The 19,144-nt window shown below is 49.6% G+C and overlaps 1 protein-coding gene across 1 annotated transcript; it reads left to right on the forward strand.

The window, feature by feature from the left end:
- The first annotated feature begins 12,904 nt into the window (after nucleotides 1-12,904).
- LOC121082057 (E3 ubiquitin-protein ligase RBBP6-like) lies at nucleotides 12,905-18,054 on the forward strand. Its single transcript, XM_040581399.1, has 3 exons — nucleotides 12,905-13,141; nucleotides 15,366-15,465; nucleotides 17,997-18,054. Exons 1-3 carry the CDS (start codon nucleotides 12,976-12,978, stop codon nucleotides 18,052-18,054), a joined length of 324 nt encoding a protein of 107 aa, XP_040437333.1. The 5' UTR covers nucleotides 12,905-12,975.
- Nucleotides 18,055-19,144: the final 1,090 nt, after the last annotated feature.

Below are 19,144 nucleotides of genomic sequence, written 5' to 3' on the forward strand. Positions count from 1 at the left end.
GCTGGCGCTGTTCCCTCTCCCCGCAGAGTCACCCACTGGGTGCCTGGCTGCAATTTTGTAAAACGAGTGGGAATGGGAAGAGTCAGCGTGTGGGCTGGTGGGTGGAGGACCCAGGGCAGCTGCAGGAGCCTGGGAGAGGATGGTCACCCACTGCGAGAGGGCAGGCGGTGCTGGGTGCCCTCCATCGCGGGGGCAAGCGGCTGAGGTTTCAGGCAGGGCGAGAGCGGTACGGGAGAGGAGGGAGTTGCTTTTACTGAGATGCTGGAGTCTTGTTTTCCTTGAGCTTTGGGGAGCGCTGGTCCCCAGCGGGAAGGCTCCCGCAGAGCTCGTGCCTTGCTGGGACTGTGGGAGGGTCCTTGCCGGCCTCCTGGGGCAAAGGAGGGGCAGAGCTTGATGAGAGGGCACTGGGGGCAGGGCACTGGGGCAGCCTCTGCCACGGGAGTCTGGGGCTGCCCCTCCTTTACAAGAGGCTGTTGAGTAAAAAGAAGTATAGGTTGGATTCGATTGCCGTAGGAGGGTAGGAAATGTCTATCTGTGCAGAGACAAATGCGTTGTGTCTGGTTTCATGGCTGTTTTGGGGAGTAAACAACGTTCTACATTCTCTCAGTGTCTCTAATTCCCTTTGGTCATCTCTTCGACCCGGATGTTGTTGTTCCTTCCTCTGCTGCGATCGTGCTCAGCCCTGTTCGTGACATTTTGGATGGTGCTGTCTGAAGTTCCCTTACGAGTGGGATGCTGACCCTTGTTGAACTGACAGCGATCTTCCAGCTGCTGTGGAGTCCCTCCTCAGGGCTTTGGCGCGTCGTGTTCGCCTCCTGCCCTCAAATGTCGTTATTGAGGAGTTTATTAGGAAAAAAACGGGTTTGGATAAGACCTTGCTGTTTTTATATTCAAACCTAAAGTTTTGGAGAGAACGGGAAGCTACCTGATAAGAACTTCAGGAGCCGGTTTTGAACTCTTCAGGAAGCAGTTTCGGTTCTAGTCTTTGGGGTGCTTTTCATGCAGGAGAACTTTGAGGGGTTTGTGGAAAAGCTGCTGCAGAGGAGGCCAGCAGCAACCGGAGTGGGTGTTTGTGGGTGCAGCAGCTTTTTGGACCCTGCAAGGATGCTGATTAGGCCTATATAAATCTTGGCACCTTTGTGTTGCGCCTTTCTGCTTTCTCTTAGGGAGTTTTAAAAATGTGGGTGGAATTGCCGATGTGTGGTAGCTTGTTAGAGGAGCTTGAAGTTTCCTCAGAGGTCCCTCTGAAGTTGTCTTTGATTCTGTCCCTTTTAGAGCACAAGGAAGATGCTGCTGTGTGGTACTCCAGCCCTGTGCCGTGTGGGATTATCCAGGCCTCACAGCTCGTGGAGGTCCCGTTTACGCTGGAAGCCCAGGGCGATAGGAAGGGCAGAGACACTAGGCTAGTGTCTCAGTGTTTTGGGAATGAAAGGATCCCGCTGGTGAGTGCTAGGCGAGGATGCGTGCCTTTGTGGTGGACTCAGTCTTGGTGGGCATAAAGTGTGCAGGGGTTCTGCCAGGGGAAAAGGAGAATGTCATAATATGTGGGCTGGTGCGGGACACGGAAAGGAAGAGGAGTTCATGGCATAAGTAGCAGCTAATGCCCTAGAGGAAGGGTGGTGTCCTCTTAGGGGAGGAATCTAAGTGTCTGAGGATGGGTGTTTAATTACGGACGTGTGAGGCGGGATAACAAGCCCAGTCTGAACCCAGAGCAATTCCTGGTCGTCATCTCTCTCTCATTGCGTTACGAGATGAGCAGCAACTGCTGCTTCATTAGAACTCTTGTTCAGGAGCTCATCGTGGACATCGCTGAATGCCGCTAAAGAGCAGGAGCGGTGTAGAGAGACCGTGCTGAAATGATGATTTCTGGTAAAGCTGGATTTAAGCTTTCCTGAAAGTCAGGTCCATCCCGCCTGAGAGAATAACCATCGTATCTCTTTGCCAAAAGCCCCAGCCAGATGGAGACCGCATGAAGCTCCACACTGCTTGCATCTGGGGCACAAGGCTTTTTTCTCTTTTTTTTTTTTTTTTTTTTCCCTACCAAGCTTGAAAAGAGGGGTGAGTGCAAAGCGATTCCTGGACTAAAGGCTCCTACAAGACATTTTGCATTCAGGCATATACAGGCAGCAACAACAAAGTGGTAGGCAAGAGAATGTTGTATGTGGTGTCCTGGCTTCACTGGCTGAAATCGAGAACAAATATAGTTATATTAAACTTTAATTTAAAAGGATACTAACTTTTGAAGCAGCTGTTTTAAAAATGTCTTTCCTCTCTCTGAGCACGGAAGGGGATATCAGAGGGATTTCCACGAGAACCTGAAGCTTTTCTGTAGACAGAAAGGAAGGCTGACATTTTTGAGAAACAATTGCAGGGATAATAAACTTTTTAGTAAACCGAATTGAAACGATGATGCGCAAATCCCTTGATGCCACGGATCATCTCAACCCTGGCTGCTGGGAGATGTTGCATGGTAAACCAGTCAACAGCAAGGCCAGGCAATGCAGGCTTTGGCAGGGAAGTCTCAAGTCTGACAAAACAGTTTGCTTGCAAACAGAAGGCATGCTTCCCCGAAAGAGGAGGGTTTTCTCCCCACTGGAATAAACCAGTTGTTTAAATGTCAGCTGGATTTTGAACTACAGGTACCTTGAAAAGCTTTTACCCTTGGGCTAACAATTTATAAATTGAAAGTTGACCTTACCTTAATGTTTTCTATTTGGACGTGAGCGTGTCAATGTTTTGCCCAAAGGGCGAGCATTTTCAGCTAGATGAAGCTGTCCCTAAAGAAAGGACTAGCTGTGTTGCATTTTCTATAGGTCTGTCTTCTGGTTGCAGTGCAGTTCCAGCAGTTCCCTGGTAGCTGACGCACCCAAAGCTTTCTGGGCTGGCAGAAGAGCTGGCTGTCTTGTTACGTGTCCTCGCACTGGTGGCAGATCCTACCCGTACGGCTGCAAGTCTGACCTTGGGAATGGCTGCGTGTTCCAATAGAACTTCAAAGCTTGTTCTTGCCTTAGGCTGCGGTGCCCAGTGTCGATGCCTGGTCTTTACCACCGTTTCAGGCGGAACGTGGTACAGACCTTTCATCCAGTTGTGCAGAGTCCCTCCACAGCTCTGTTGTCAGGTATTTGGTTTGCAGGTGACCGCGTCCCGCTCCAGTCTGCGTGTGTCATCTGCATGAAGGAGCTGGTAAATCCCAGCGCTGGCGTTACTGGTGGCAGAGCTGCCATTGCTTCTTGCTGCCTTTCCCTGTGCCATGTTGCCTGTAAGGCTGTTGAATGGCATTTTCCTTGTCCCTTTTAGAACCCTGTAGATGAAGGGGTTGGGGTTTTTGGAGCCCTCTCCTTGGTGGTGAGGATGCGTGGTGTTAGTACACAGGCTGACAGAAGGCAGCTCTCCTGGGCATCCTCCAGATGTTGTTGCGCTCATCTCCAAAGGGCTCTGCCCTGCCTTTGCTGCTGCTGTCCCGCTGTCACCGGGAAGCTGAGCTGGCTGGCGAGGCGCAGCTCTTCCCTGCAGCTCCTCCTTCCTGGGAGCTTGGGCAGCATCGCCCAGACATGCATCATCGTGCATGGCTTCAGTTCCTTATTTTGGAGGCCCCAGCCTTGGTAGGTGAGTTTTTTTGGCTCTTAGTTGCACGCAGCAGTGCCCTGTCAAGGATGAGCATTTCTGGATGCTGCTGCTTCTGGCTGAGTTGGGCTGGTGATTCTGACAGCTGTCAATACCACTTCCTTGAGCCAGACATCATTAAAGGTTTTACATCGTGGAAGCTGGTTTCTTTTTCAGTTAAATCGTACTCTGTGCCCTCCAGTGAATCATACGGCGTCTGGTCAGTGTTGGGAGTTCTATGCATTCAGATCCAGTTGAAGTGTTGAGGTGTTTGGAACCAGTGAAATCCACCGCAAGAGTGGACAAATTCTCGTTGTTTTTAATGATGTGGGAAGGTGGTTTAGCAAAGGGATCTGTGTTCCTCCTCCAGTAGTCTGTGCCAGTTCTGCAAGGAGAAAGCTTTTGGTCTGACTGTCAAGAGAAAAAACACCGCTTGAATGATGTAATTAATAAATGCCTGTTATTCATGTCGTACCAGAATACACATTAGCACACATCAGAGGCCATAACTTGCACGATCTCTGCTCTGAAGAGCCTGCTTCGCTTCTGGCTTCTGCTGGTTTGCAGAGGTGCATTTTTGGGAATGTCAGAGAAGTAACTGTCCAAGTGTCGCTGTGCAGCAGCAGCGGTCAGGAGGTTTGGGGCAAGGCTGAGCGGCAGAAGGAGCGGGAGCAGGCACAAGGCAGAGAAAGGAGGAGCTACTGTGGAGGAGGTGCTGGAAAGATAGCGTGGGGACCCAGGGTTTCTCTGTCCCCTGAGAACGGGAGCTTGAGGCTTTCAGATGGGGGTCACTCTCCCGAGGCCTGCACTTGCCCGCAGGCGCTTCTGTTTCGAGCCTTGCAACACTGAAAACTTCCAACAGCCGTACTTATCACCCCGTCGAGGAGGACCCTTAGAGCTGGCACATAATTTTTTAACTTCCCCTGCTTTTCTTTTTTCTTTCCTACCTGCTTCCTGGCTGACAGGATATCTGCGACTAGTGAGTGTTGGAGAAGGACGGGTTGTCTACGTGCATCTGAGTGAGATCAATTCCGACAGTATTGAAGTTCTACAAGATGCGTCCAAAACTCTCCACCTCTCCAATCAGGCTGTCATCCCTGCATCCTTCTGTGTAGAGATGGTAAGTATCTGTGGGGCTATTTCCCAATGAAAATTTGACTGGTCTGTAGCAGCCTGTGGCCTGATTTTTACATGCAACGTTTCCGTATTGCTGTCTCGGAGAGAACGCAAGATATTCTGTCCCAACGCAGCGAGAGGAGCCTGGTTCTGGGGGCAGTTTTAGCTGGGGCACCCCTCAGTAAAATAGACAGCTTGCACATCGTTTGCGCAGAAATGAGTCTGGATCATCTTTACAAGTTTTCCCTTTGTTTTCTGGACGGTATTAACGGAGAGTCGTGTCTTTGGAGCTCAGAGATCAAGAGGCCCCTGTGGCCCTTTGCTCCTGGAAGGGCATGGATTTCCCGACGCTTTCCCCATTAGGTCTGTGTTTGCTTTGTGTCAGACTGCTGTTTGTGACAGAGTCTGGGGTGTGAAGTTTGTCCTCAACCTGCCTGTGGTGAGGTGAGTTTCACACCTGCTGGGGCCCAACCAGGTGTGGTGTTGCACAAAAATATAACGGTAAGGGTTGTGTAGCTACAGAGTGTGTGGGCTCCGTCGCGTTGCAGAGCATCTCCGGAGGCCAGCCGCAGGGAAAGGCCGTTGAACTGATGGAGGCTGCAGCTGACAAGCTGCGTGGCAGGTGGCAGGAGGAGGAACCTGCTCCATCAGCCGCTTCACCAAGGGCTCTTCAGACAGACTCCGGGCACGGTGCTGCTGAGGCTGCCTGATGGGAGCAGTGCGGGCGTGGGCGAGAGAGCTTAGCTGGGGGCTGATGTAACCTGCTGACAAAAGTGGCTGTGTCTCCTCCTTGCTCCCGCTGTCATCTTCTTTTCCTGCCTCCCTAAGTGCCTGATTTTTGCCATATTGACAAGTGCCAAAGGCTTGTTATGGACTGATGGAAGTGTTTGCTCTCCCTGCAGAAAGGAAAAAGCATCATTCTTAGATCATTTCCTACTTGTTTCTTTGTCATGCTGTCTTCTCAGGATCTTTTGTGTGGCTGCTAAGGCTGGCATCTCTTGGCATCACAGAAGGCAGCTGCATGTCACGTCTCTGTGATCAGGAAAGAAAAGATAGGCCTAGGTGTAAGGTTTCTTAATCAGTGGCAGCTTTTTTCTGCCTGCATAACCCCCGTGCTGGGTCTGTTATGTGCTGCCACAGGGCACAAATGGTTTCCCAGCGCCTTGTAACGAGGGAGGAGGCAGAAGACCTTCCTTGGGATTTCCTCTTCTCATGACAGTCGTAATGCGGGTCCTGTCTCCTTCAGCCTGGTCCCTGACCTCCCTGATCCAGAGCCCTGTGCTCCAGGTGAACTCGCTGCTGCCTGGTTTTCCAGCAGCGGTCGTACAGCCAGCTGCTTCGTCTTCAGGAGGGGTGCCTGTTGGCTCAATGCAGATCCCCTTCGGCGTTCCCAGGGTGCGGCTGCTGCCATATTCAACTGGGAGCTGACCTTGCAGAAGAGGACCAAGTTTTGTGTGTTTTTTAAAAAAAGAAAAAAAGCCGTAACTATTTGTCTTGTCACTGGGATTCACTGCAAATAACTGATTTTTCAGGCAATGTATAAAGGCTCTTGGTCAAGGTGTGATGTAAGCAAAGGGCAGAACACACAGTTCCCATTCCCATACTGGGCTTCTCCCTCTAGCACACAATTTTTTTCGTTTACTAATTTAATTGTTTATTACCTCAAGCCTTTGGCGAACACTTGCCTTTATTAACAAAACGGCCATATGGAGAGACAGCAAAACACGGAGGAGATAAACTTAAAAACAGTGCCGATGAGGGGATGCTGCTTTAGTGATTCTGTTCCTTGTTCTGGCTGACGGGCGATTCTGCTGCTCTCTGAGCAAACGTGCAGGCTGCGGGCAGTGAAAGGCTTTTGAAGAGCATGTCAGCATTGGCTGCAGTTCTCCCCAGCTGCTCTCACTGAAGTCGGAGCAGACTTGAATTGGCAAGAGGGTGGTTTTTAAATCTGTAAATTATCACCACCACCACCACCCCCCGCACCCCCCAAAGCAGCTGAATAATTAGCCAGGGGGGTCAGTGTTTGCTCATAGTGAGACAGAGGCAGACAGTGCTGTGCCCTTCAAATGGTATCTGCAGTGCTATTTAGAAATTAGGGTTAAATTAACCTTCCAGGGTACGGGCAGCGCTAGCCCTGAATATGTGGGCCTTCTTCCAAGGTGAGCAGAACTTCTGAAGATGCGGTAGGCTTAAACTCTTTCCAGAGCTGTCCCACCAGAGCCTCATGGTGCTCCAAATGCTGACCTTTAGAATGAAACCCTTGGGTTTGGGGTTTAAAGCTGTGGCTGCTTACACAGCATGTACCAGTTTCTGATTTACACCCAGTCTGGTTTGCCAGAGCTGTAGGGAGCTTGTAATGTCATGGCTGTTCTGGAATGTGGTACAGTGAAAGGAGAGAGAGAAATGGCAAATTTTCCCCCTCAGAGCGGTCAAATGCTGGCAGAGGTTGTCCAAGGAGGTTGTGGCGTCTCTGTCCTTGGAGATCTTCAAAGGCCAAGGGCACACAGTTCTCTGCGACCTGCTCGAGGTGAGCGTGCTGGAGCAGAGGGCTTTGCCCAGAGGACCTCCATGGGTCCCTTCCAACCCCACCCTCCCGTGTGGCTCTGTGCTTTGCCTTTGCCCTGGTGGAGATCTTCAGGGACTTTGCGTTCCATTTTGTGTTGCCTTAGGGCTACAATGTGCTGGGGTTTGGGGGCAACAAGGTTATGGTATGCCAGAGGCCAGGCGAGTTAGTGTCAAAGTGTGTTATTGTTATGGACAGAACCTGTGTTTGTTGGCCCTGTGTTCCTGGGGTTATGGCATTTTTATCATGTGTTCTGTGTGGTTGTTTTTTTTTTGTGGAGAGTGCCTTTTTTCAGCTATTTCGCCTTTGTGGGGTTTGGATGGGGGCCTTTGGTTTGTGTATGATGTTTCTTCTGGTTGTTTTTCTGCTGTGCTGGTGGATGGTGGTGGTTTTTTTCTGTCTTGAAACCATCGTTACAGGCCTAATGTATCTCCTGCAGGTCAGGCAGTGTCACTTCTGGCGTGGTCTGACTCATTTCTGGTGAGTTGGTAGGTAGGTATGGAGGACTTGTGGTCCCTCCATGGAGGATGACTGCTAGAGGACTAAGAGGCAGATCTGTGGAGGGGTGAGAGGACTGCTGGCCCATAAGCAGTGACTGCCAGAGGACTAAGTGTACTTGAATTTACGTGGGCTTCCAAATTCATGGTTGTTTCTCCTGCCTTGCGGAAGAGCCATGGGAAGTCACCAGCCACACGGAAGGATAAAGGGTTTCCCACGGCTACGTGGCTTTTTGGGTTTTGCTTTTGAATAAGAAAGTCCTGTCTCTGCATGAGTAGAACTATAAACGGTCAATTTTGCCAACTTTAGAAAGCAGGGAGCAGCACTTTTGTGCTGTGCCTCACATGGCGGCCAGGGCATGGTGAGAAACAGCAAGTGAGTTTCTTCCTGGAACCTTCTCCAGGGGAGCAGTGCTGCACTTGTCAAGGTGAGGGGTTTTTTGGCTCTATGCGATTGCAAATGTGAGGGGTTAATTTTCAGAACACAGCTACTAGGGAGCAGCACATTTGTGCTGTGCCTCACATGGCTGCAAGGACAGAGTGAGAAACAGCAAGAGAATTCCTGCCTGGCACCTTCTCCAGGGGAATAGTGCTGCACTTTCACAAAGTGAGCTCTGGTTCAGCATGAGTGCACAAGGTTTTGGTCAATTTTCTCACCACAGGAAGCTGGAAGCAGCACTTTTGTGCTGTGCCTCACATGGGTGCCAGGGCAGGGTGAGAAGCAGCAAGAGAATTCGTTTCTGGAACCTTCTCCAGGGGAGCTGTGCTGCACTTTCTTAAGAGATACTTTTTCTTTTAGCTCTGCATGAGTGCACAAGTTTTGTGTCAATGTTCTCAGCACAGAAAGCAGGGAGAAGAAGTTTGGTGCTCTTCCTCACATGGCTTCCAGGGCAGGGTGAGAACAACAAGAGAATTTTTTCCTGGTACCTTCTTTATGGGAGGAGTGCTTTACTTTCCCAAAGTGACTTTTTTGGGCTCTTAATGACTGCAACGCTGAAGGATTAATTTTGCTCACCACGGAAAGCAGGGAGCAGAACTTTTGTGCTGTGCCTCACACGGCTGCCAGGGCAGGGTGAGAAGCAGCAAGAGAATTCCTTCCTGCCACCTTCTCCAGGGGAGCAGCCCTGCACTTTGTCAAGGTGAGTTATTTGGGCTGTGCATTATTGCCAGTGTAAAGGTGTCCAGTTTCTCCCCACAGAGAGCAGGGTGCACAACTTCTCTACTGTGCCTAACGTGGCTGCAAGGAAATGGTGAGAGGTAGCAATAAAATTCCTTCTGGAACCCTCTCCAGGGAGAGCAGCCCTGCACTTTCCCAGGCCATGTTTTTTGGTTCTGTGTGAGTTCAAAAGTGCTGTGTCAATTTTCTCACCAGAGAAAGCAGGGAGCAGAACTCTTGTGCTGTGCCTCACATGGCTACCATGCACGGTGGGAAGCAGCGAGAGAATTCCTTCCTGGTACCTTCTCCAGGGGAATTTCCCAGTTCCCGAGAGACTCCTGGCACTGGCTGCAAGGGGGCTCCCAGCCGAAGGGTGGGCCTGGGTGTTGTTGGGGTGGGAATTGGTGATGTCTCCTTTCCTTAGTCACGTTAACACTTTGGAATAACAATTGGATGCTTCGCTTCTGTTGCTCTTTTATCATATTGCTCACAGTAACTGCTACTGGTTCCTTTTATCATATTGCATGCTATTTTCTTTTATTGCAATATAAGAAACTGCGTTTGATATATTCCATTATTTGATATACTTGATAGATTTGATTATATTTGATGTAGAGTTCAGCTTTGCTGTGTATCCAGTCAGTCAGCAAAACATAATTTGACGTAGTCGATGAAGTAAAACTCTCTCTATTTAAGAAAAAAAATGTTCCTCGACTTGCTGTGGCAGGTGGAAACCATTGCCTTATGGTGTTTGGGCCAGAGTGGTCTGGTGGTGCTGGGCAGTTGGGCCATGCCAGGTACAGAGGGACGGGAGCAGGGGAGGGGGCGGCGGGAAGGGGTTTAGGGAGGGACGGGTGGGAATGGATGAAGGTGTTTAGGGATGGAGCAGGGTGTGTGGGGGGGTGGGGCAAGGATGTGTGTTTGTGGGAGTGGGGGGGGGGGGGGGGGTGGGTGGTTGTGTGTTTATTGATAAACCGGGGGTGGGGGCGTGGGGGGGGGTTGAGTGTGTGTGTGTTATTTAGAGAACAGATTGGGGGGCCTGGGGGAAGGGTTTTAGGGACGGACGGGGGGTTAATGGAGGCCTTTAGGGAAGAACCGGGGGATTGGGGGAAGGATTTTAGGGACGGACCGAGGGTGGGGGAGGGCTGCACCAGGGTCTGGGGGAACAGGTTTTAGGGCCAGGGCGGCGAGGTGGAGGTGGGGGATGATTTCAGGAACAGCCAGGGTGGAGGAGGGGGTCAAGGGAAATCTTTCAGGGTTGTTTGGGGGGAAGGATTTTGGGGACGGATGTGGTGTCTGGCGGGACGTTTGATGCCACTGTTTAGATTCCACTGTATATACATTTATGTCCAGGGATTCTGTTAAGGGAAGGCTGCTGGCTCGGCAAAGGGACGAGATGTCTGAGCTCCCCAGTTGCCACGCTCTGATTTGGTGTGTAGCTCTACGTTAAACACACCTGCGCACAAAGGTTAGGCCAAGCTGACTCTCTAAAGCTGTTAGAAGTGACGAATTAAGGGACCTCTCATCCAGGGAGTCAGCCTCGGGAAGGATGGGGAACAAAGAATGGATGGGGAAAAGATCTGCGTTCTCTTCGGTGATGCAGAAAGAGCCTCCGGGTGAGGACGTTGTGGTCGCAGGAGGAGACAAGCCGATAGAGTGCTGCGATCCGCAGAATGTTGGTTGGAATTCGGACAAAGGTAATTGTTGTGGGGGGAGATCGTGACCTCTGACTCAGATAGCCCCCCGAGAGAGGGCAAGGCCCCGCTTGGGGAGCACGGGGAGCTAGTAAAAAAGCTCAGCAGTGCTGTCTGAGGGTGTGTGCTCGTTTGCATTAAAGCAAGCAACTTGTAACCCATCCCGTGCCTGACTGAAAATGCGTGTGTAATGCGCTATGAGTGTGCAAGTGCTCTGCTGTCCATAGTGCGTACCCTCGAGGAACTGGGTGAGCACGCTCAGAGGAAACATTCCCCCGTGCTCCCAGCACTGCCATAAAGAATGCCGGCCTTCTGAAACTTGCAAGCAAGGCTTAGAGGGTTTTTCTCCCTGACCGACTTTATGGTATCATTCCCACCATACTGGAGAGAGCAAATCTTTTTCTCTTTGGTGGTGAAAGCAGCTTGGGGAGCGTCACTGAAGTGCAGCACTTTTTTAACCTCAGGTCTAAAGTGCCACCGGTCCTACCGTGGGGTACGTCCTTCCTCAGGCTTTCAGCAAACGGAAAGGATGCATCAAACCCACCCCACAAACATGTCCTGCACTTTTTTTATCTTTCCTGGAACGTGGGGACATGACCCTGCTGGGCCATCAGTGCCACCTGCCTGGGAGCCAAGATGGTGCCTTTACATTTCAGGCTAAGGACTTACCTTCTTTTTTTCCTTTTCAGCGACTTTAGAGCCATCCTTAGGGAGGCTGGTTAAGCTGGTTTACTGCACAGCTGGTCGCCAGTGGAGGGAAACGGTAAGCTCCGCTGTTGCCTTTGGTGTTTACTTGTTACCTTGTCGCTCGTTTGAGTGATCTTACCATGCCCCGGCAAGCAGAAGCTATCACGCCACTTTAGGCCTTGGTCTAATAGTCATGCAAAGCAACATTGAAAGTCATTCGGAGATCTGGAACAGGCCCCAATGTGCATTTTATAAAAGTGCATCTTGGCTGCTCTTTATCTTTGTATGGGTTTTTTTCCCCGTTTCTCCAGACTGTTGAAGCTCTGAAAGGTGCCAATGAGCTGCTCTCCCTCAGTTTGCTCCTTTGCCTTTGGGGAGTGCGTTTCATGTTTTCTTCATGGCTCTGCAGAGGAGAAAATCCATGAGTACACCACCTTGGTTTTTTCACCTAAGCTAATTTCAGAAACTGCCTCCTTTAACTTAGACATGAAACTCTTCTTCACCTCTTTGTGCACTTGTAGAAAAGCAGGGTGGGGTGGGGGGTGGGGGGTGGGGGTGTCTTCAGGAAGTGCCGGCAAAAGAGCCTTTAGGAGACCCTGTCCCTTGACTCACATGTGGGGTAGTGAAGAGTCTGAGAAAGTCACGGGTGTTTTGGTGTTCACCTAGGCAGGTTTTCGTTTTGGTTTTTGTCTTTTTTCTTTTTTATCTTATGTAGCTTATGTCACCAGGTAGTGACAGCCTGGGGGGTGACAGGAGGGGACAGCAGGCAGTGGCAGTGTGGAGGGTGACAGGAGGGGACAGTAGGCGGGGACAGGCCTGGGGGTTACCAGAGGGGACAGCAGGCAGTGACAGCCTGGGGGGTGACAGGAGGGGACAGCAGGCAGTGGCAGTGTGGAGGGTGACAGGAGGGGACAGTAGGCGGGGACAGGCCTGGGGGGTGACAGGAGGGGACAGCAGGCAGTGACAGCCTGGGGGGTGAGAGGAGGGGACAGTAGTCGGGGACAGGCCTGGGGGTTACCGGAGGGGACAGCAGGCAGTGACAGCCTGGGGGGTTACCGGAGGGGACAGCAGGCAGTGGCAGCCTGGGGGGTGACAGGAGGGGACAGGAGGCCATGACAGCCTGGGGGGTGACAGGAGAGGACAGCAGGCTGTGACAGCCTGGGGGGTGACAGGGCACGGGGCGGTGATGTGCCCAGGGCCGTTGGGAGAGCCACCACAGGCGCAGGGGCTGACAGGTGACGCTGGGTGGTGAAGGCCCCAGGGGGTGACAGGAGGGACACCGCAGCCCTGGGAGGTGACAGGGCACGGGGCGGTGACAGGCTGGGGGACAGCAGGGACACCGGCGGCCCAGGCGGGGCTGATGAAGGCCCCTCCCCCAGGGGCGCTGAGTGGCCCCCTGAGCCCCTCTGTCACAATGCGGAGCCGCCCGGGTTGCCATAGCGAGCAGCTTGGCCTGGCAGCGCTGGTGCGAGGAGGGAGCGGAGGCCGAGCCAGGGCCTGTCGCCATCGTCCTCCCACCGGGGCTGCGAGGAGGAGCCGGCGGGCTCAGCCCGCGCTGCTGGCCCCAGCCCCTCGGTGGGCCCTGACCTGCTGTGGGGGCCGCGAGGCCAGCTGCTGCGTGAGGTGCCATCGCGGAGCGGGCACCGCCTGGCCCCGGCCATGTCGTGTGTCCACTACAAGTTCTCCTCCAGGCTGAGCTCTGATGTGGTCACCTTTCACGGCCCCCACATCTCCCTGCGCGACCTCAGGCGCCAGATCATGGGCCGCGAGAGGCTGAAGGCGACTCACTGCGACCTGCAGGTCACCAATGCCCAGACCATGGAAGGTGCGTGGGGGCGGCGGGCGCGGGGACCGGGGACCGGCCGGCTGGCGGCGGCGCAGGCGCCCAGTGAGGCGGTTGGGCCGCGGCCGGCAGCGGTGACTTGTGCTGGGGCCTCAGAGCTGCTCTTCCGTGGTTGTGCGCTGGCAGCTGGCGTCAGGGCTGTGTGCGCAGCCAGGCACAGCAGCGTACGGGGTCCGTGTGCGACACCGCGCGTGGAAGAGGTTTGGTTTCTGGGAGCCCTTCTAGGTAAAACGAGAAGGGAATGTGGGACAATGCCTTGTCATCACAAACCTGCCAGATTTCTTTGAAAGCCGGCAGAGAAGGCTGAACGTGATAGAAAAGGAGTGGGTGGCTAATTTGAAGGGGAAAAAAGTGGGTTTGGTGACTGAAATTTGTCTTCAGCCACTTTTACTCCACCGCATTGGAAAAGTGGTGCTTGGCTGCTGCAGAAACTGCTCAGTAGCAACGTTTGGGATCAAGAGTGTATCTGTGAGTGAGAATCTATGCAGACCCTGGAAAGCCATCTTGTAGACGAGCGTTCTGTCTAAAGTATACTTGGCATTTCTTGCCAATACAGCTTCTTTGCTACACCAAAGACATTTTCATTCAGATGCTATTGAGCATCATTTCTTCTTTTCTTTCAAACGGTGCATTTTTGTCGTGATACTGCGTGTTAGACGGTGTCAGGGCAGTACTGAAGTTTTATGGCAGATCAGTTATGGTGAATATACCTAAAAATGTTCTTCGAGAAGCCCTAAGTTCTTTTGAATCTCAGAAATGGTGCTTGATTCTCAGAGACGGTAATGGTTTTGTATTACTTAGTGTGCTGTTTCAGTTTGGTAACCTACCGTCTGGCAAAGCTTGCATGTGATTAAAGACTTTGGAATATGACTTGTCAGAAATAAAAAGACTTGGAAACCGTTTCCATTCCTTAAACATTCAAATTTTATCGGTTGGGGTTTTTTTTCCTTTTTCCTGTGGTTCTGTGACATTCCCACAACAGTCTTTTCTTTACAATGTGTACTCATAGGTTTTTTCCCTCTTCCTGTTTGATGTATTAAAACTTAAACAGAATGACATGCCTGCTCCGATAACTGTAACTTTGGCCCCAGCCTTTCCAGTGGTTGGACCTAAACACGCTGTTTACCTACAGATAGGTAAAGTATGTTCAGGAGAGTATCTGTGAGGAGACTTAACAGCACGGTGTTAGGGGTCTTGGGGGTGTTACGGGGTCGCGTGTCATACGGCGGTAGAGATAGACATGCAGGTAGAGGCAGACGTACAGGTTGTGACACAGATGCTTACTGGAACATCTGTAAGGGTGTCTTCCCTGTGGAAATGCAAAAATCCCCCAGTGGTTGTCAGAGCAAAGCTAAGGAATACATTTTGGTGTCATTTATGTGTATGCCAGATTTTGGGGTTTTATACATAACCGTGAATTTCCGTTTTTGTTGAACAGCATCTACGTGCTTAAAGTCACCTTCAGAAGATGAAGGAAAGAACTCGGCCAGGATGTCCTGCCTAAAGGGGGTTCTTGGAGATCTTCCCTGTGGAGATACGGTCGTGGGTTTTATAACTTGGTGCAGGAGTCCTGACTAAATGTTGGCGTGATCTTGGAAAGACCCTTCAGTGAACCTTGAGTGAAGATGGCCAACTTGTTCAGATTTTTCCGGGCCGCGTGATCACAGAAATCTCGTATTAGAAGCAATGCTAATAGAAGCTAAAAGTAAACAGGATTTTGCACATCCTGGGGGAAAAAAAAAAAGAGGTGGACTCTTTTTGAAGATGGTGGGAAGGCAAAATGGATGGTTGGGATGTGTTTTAAAAGGTGGGAGGCGGGGTGGGGGTGTCCTCTTCCGTGCTCACTATTATAGAGACATGTTCTAGGGTTTTGTAAGCTAACAGGAGCAAAAGCAATGGAAGTTAGATCAGGAAAGAGCCTCATGTTGTAGCAGACTCTGCTTTAGTGACTTTAGAGACCGTTTTGCTGTTGGCATTGAAAGGATTCAAAACAAATGGAAAAGATTTTGCTGCTTGTGTTTGACTATCAGACCTGAAGATTTCTGGAAAGGTGCCGTGAGTGTGTGGACATGATAAAAGCATGACGCTGTGTGTAAAATGTTGCTTTTCTATCTGTAAAGGGATTCCCTGAAGTGCTATGTCATGACATATTAATATCACTCTTACGAACTGACTGATGCTTTCTCTGTATTGATGTTGTTTTCAGAATACACAGATGACAATGCCCTGATTCCAAGGCACTCATCGGTAACTGTTAGGAGAGTCCCTGTTAGAGGAGTTAAAGCTACCGGCAAGACAGACCTTGGGTAAGTAGCCATAACGCGTTGTGTCCTGTGGGAGGGGTTTCAGTGTGTTCACCTTCTTTGTGGCTGTTGGTTTACGGAGGCATTCCGGTTGTATCTTTCTTGTTAAAGCTGCTGTTAAATTGTGTTGTGACAGGGCAGATTTGAATGTATCTGTCCCAAAGCAGACTTAGATTTTTCAGCCCGCTGGGACGTGGCTTTCAAACTCCGTTCAGATGTTTGAATTGAGTTTGTTCTTGGGGTTGGTTTTTCTGAGAGTCAAGTTCTCCATCCTGTTTCCTCTATGCAGAGAGATCCCTTATTGTATGCTTTTGCTTGTATTGCTTTTAGAGTAAACGGAGAGACACATTGCAGTGTGAACTGGTAATTGGTTCCCATCTACCAGCAGTCTGAGTCTCAGTGTTTGACTGCTTCCTTTGTTTGGGGGCGGGGGGGCAGGGTATTCTTACACCCCAGAGGGGTGGGGGTGGCGGGGCTGCATGCTGTCTCCAGAGGAAAGACTGAGAGTGGCCAGCTGGCAAACCGTGCAAACAAGAAGTTTCATTCTTAAGTGATTCCTATTAGTTTCCTAAAGACGATGCCTGTGTCGAGCAAGAGAAAAAGAGCAACGTCCTAAAGCGTATTGCCTTTTGTGCCAGGACGGTGAAGGAACAGTTGATCTTTTCCAAGCCTGAAGCTCAGAAAGCAGTTGAGCACATTCCCAAATGTTGGTAGTTACCTTTCTAAGTCTGATTTCACCCTAAGCTGCTCTCTGTGCTCCAGGTATTACTGCTGTATTCCTCAGATTTATGGAGGACAGAGAATCTGATTACAATTGCAGATATTCAAATGTAAGCCTGACTACAGCATTGTCGCTGTCATCGATGTATTCGTACAGTCCAGTTCTGTATCAGCTGCATCAGCATGGTTTGAATGGTCATGTTTTCCAGCCTTCTTCAAGATAGACCTCTCCTCCACCATTAGCAGATATTATTGACTTGTGGTTTTGCCGTGTCTTTCTAATGTTAGTTCTCAATAAATAGAGTGTACTGGCGAGTTACAGCGTGTCTCAAACAAACAGTACAGCAGCATCCTAGTACCCATGAAGCATCTGCAAGCAAACCCCCCTGCATGTATGTGGCTCTCCTGTAAGCTTTGGGCATATTAGTGCTTCCAGGCACTACCAAGAGTTTCTGGATGCCACAGCACTGTGCTGCTAAGCATGGCCTGGTTTGGGGGGTTAATTTAGATGGGGATGCTTAGTGCTGTCTTGTCAATATAGCCTCCATTTCTGGTTGGATGGCACCCTCTCCTGGTGTTGGCATGCTGCCCTAAAATGAGAGACTAGGTGCCACTAGCATCAAAGATCCAAGAAATACCTGCACGTGGGGATAAGGGATGAATGCCGCTGCTCTGCTAAAGTTGCAAATGGATCGGGCAGGTCAGCTTTCTATTCCTTCAGCTGGAACCATTGTGGAAACAACTGGTAGAGTCGTTAATGTTTGGGAATGGTGAATGCATGCTGTCATGGTGGAGAGGCCTTCAGGAATGCGTTAGTCACCTTGCAGTATCTTCCTCAAGGCAAGTGGATGGAAGAAACCGTGGTGTGGGAACCTAAAGCTTTTCCTCGCGCTTCCTCATGTTCAGGAGGTACGTGGCTGTACTTGCGAGCCTGGTGGTGGTGTAGCAGTGGCAGGAAGAATGAGCCTTTCTATTTGTGCAGGACCTGCACAGCAGCCTTTGGGTTGCCTCTGCTTGTGGGACGCTTTGGATGAGGTATGAATTGTTTGTTAACTAGATCGGCGGTTGCATGTTTGATTCATGAGTAGCGTGCAGGTACAGACCAATGAGTATGTGGAATCTCGGCAAGGGCTTGTGTGTCATAAGTGTTTCCTAAATATTGTAGCATGTTCAAGATGATCTTAAAGCAAGTTCTGGTAATCAAGACTTTTTTTCTTATTTTTTTAACACAGGCCTCCTCGATCACAGAAAATCCTAGGAACTGCTTTCAGGTGATGTTTCTACTGCTATTTGTAGTCACTTGAGGCTAAGTATGGTAGGTACCTGAACACAGTGCTGGGGCTTCCACCAAGAAACACTTTTCTACAGACAACTGTTCTTGTTTTGTCAGAGGAGTGTAGAAACCAAAGTGCTCTATCTGGTACCTATTTGTGATAGTGGGGCTATACAGATTGCCTGAAGGTGCCTTCGTATTTGGATGGCTGACTATTCAAGAACAGAAAAATGTAGCACAGTCTTCACAGTTTTGAGACTTAGAGAGCAGAAAGAAAATATCTGAGGACTTCTTCTTGCACTGCTGTATTCTGTATCTTAGAGTAATTGGGGACAAAGAAGGAATGGGATTTGGGGTTTTATTTCAGTTGCACTGAATGTACCAGGAGAGCGCACTTTATGTACAGAAATAAATTTCCATATTCATAAGACTACCAGTACACAATGTTTTGATGTTCAGGTTTTATTAACTGTTTTCACTGCTTTATGTTGGTTACAAGTGCTTTATTTTAAGTTCTGATCATCTTTCTTTCTTCTTCTAGAAGTCGAACTGAGCCAGCGAGTAGAACATCAAAAGAGGTATGTAAAAACGCAAGCTGAAACTTTTTTCTACATGCTGCACCTAAGTCTAAGCTATGTAGCCTTGTACTAATTGTTTTTATATATTAAAAAATATATAAAATATATATGTTTTATCTATAATATTTATTTTATATATATAAAACATATTTTCCAGTGAAATATAGTGTATGCTGTAAATCCAATGTATTTAATTCAGCATAGTGAAAACCGAGCAATGCCAACTTTTGCGCGGTTCTAATGTGAATAATGGTATTTGTGCCTAGTAAGGCATTGCATTTCGTACTGAATAGGCTAGACTATTTCTTGTACGACTGTGTGTTGTACCGATAATGTATGCTCATTTGTAGAGCTTGTAGGTTCAAGGTTTGCACCACTGAACTTGGTACACCACCACTTTGAATTTACATTTGGAAAAGGGGCAGCATTTTTCTTCCGGTCAGAAAACACTGTTGTTCTGCTGCTAAAACATGAATAAGTAACTCGAGGAGATACTTGACTCGTAATGGCCTAGATCTCCATTTGGCCCTTGGGGGGAATGCTACGTGCCACGATGCATTTCAAAATAGCCCTCATAGTACAAACATTGCTTTGTGGTGGTGTTTGGTTTTCGTCTGTAAGTATAACTGCTTTTTCTTCACTAGAATGGAGTGAGGCATTACACGAGCTCTAGGTCACTGGATCTGATCACTTTGAAAGCTCTTAGGATAACTTAATCTAGAAATTCATGAACTTGGGGTCTAATTAAAGTAAACGAAAGACAGCGCAAAAACTATACTGCGTTCATGTATCACACCTGTGTGCATTTAGTAAATGATGAGCTATTAACTGATTAATTTATAAACTGCGCTGACAATGTTTCCTGTAGTGACACTTCCTTCTCAAATAAATGGAAATAATTATTTTAGATCCTTTCGAGCTGCAAATGGACAGCTTCCTTGACCCTCCGTCTTTTAAGCAGTTGTGAGCATTTGACAAGGGTCCCCCTCTGAGGTATTCTGAGCAATAGGTTGATCTCAGGAGGGGTTGGTTGCTTTAGTTTCTTCTCATTAACAACGTAGGCATACTTCAGCTGTTTAAGGTTTGGACTTTGTTTTGAACAAGTATAAAT

The sequence above is a fragment of the Falco naumanni genome, unplaced genomic scaffold, assembly GCF_017639655.2.
Source record: "Falco naumanni isolate bFalNau1 unplaced genomic scaffold, bFalNau1.pat scaffold_235_arrow_pat_ctg1, whole genome shotgun sequence".
NCBI lineage: Eukaryota > Metazoa > Chordata > Aves > Falconiformes > Falconidae > Falco > Falco naumanni.

Bases quoted from the DNA above. Each gene is read 5' to 3' on its own strand.
- LOC121082057 (XM_040581399.1), top strand. From the start codon at position 12,976: ATGTCGTGTGTCCACTACAAGTTCTCCTCCAGGCTGAGCTCTGATGTG. The intron at 13,142-15,365 runs GTGCGTGGGGGC...TGTTGTTTTCAG, and splicing joins CAATGCCCAGACCATGGAAG to AATACACAGATGACAATGCC. The intron at 15,466-17,996 runs GTAAGTAGCCAT...TTCTTCTTCTAG, and splicing joins ACCGGCAAGACAGACCTTGG to AAGTCGAACTGAGCCAGCGA.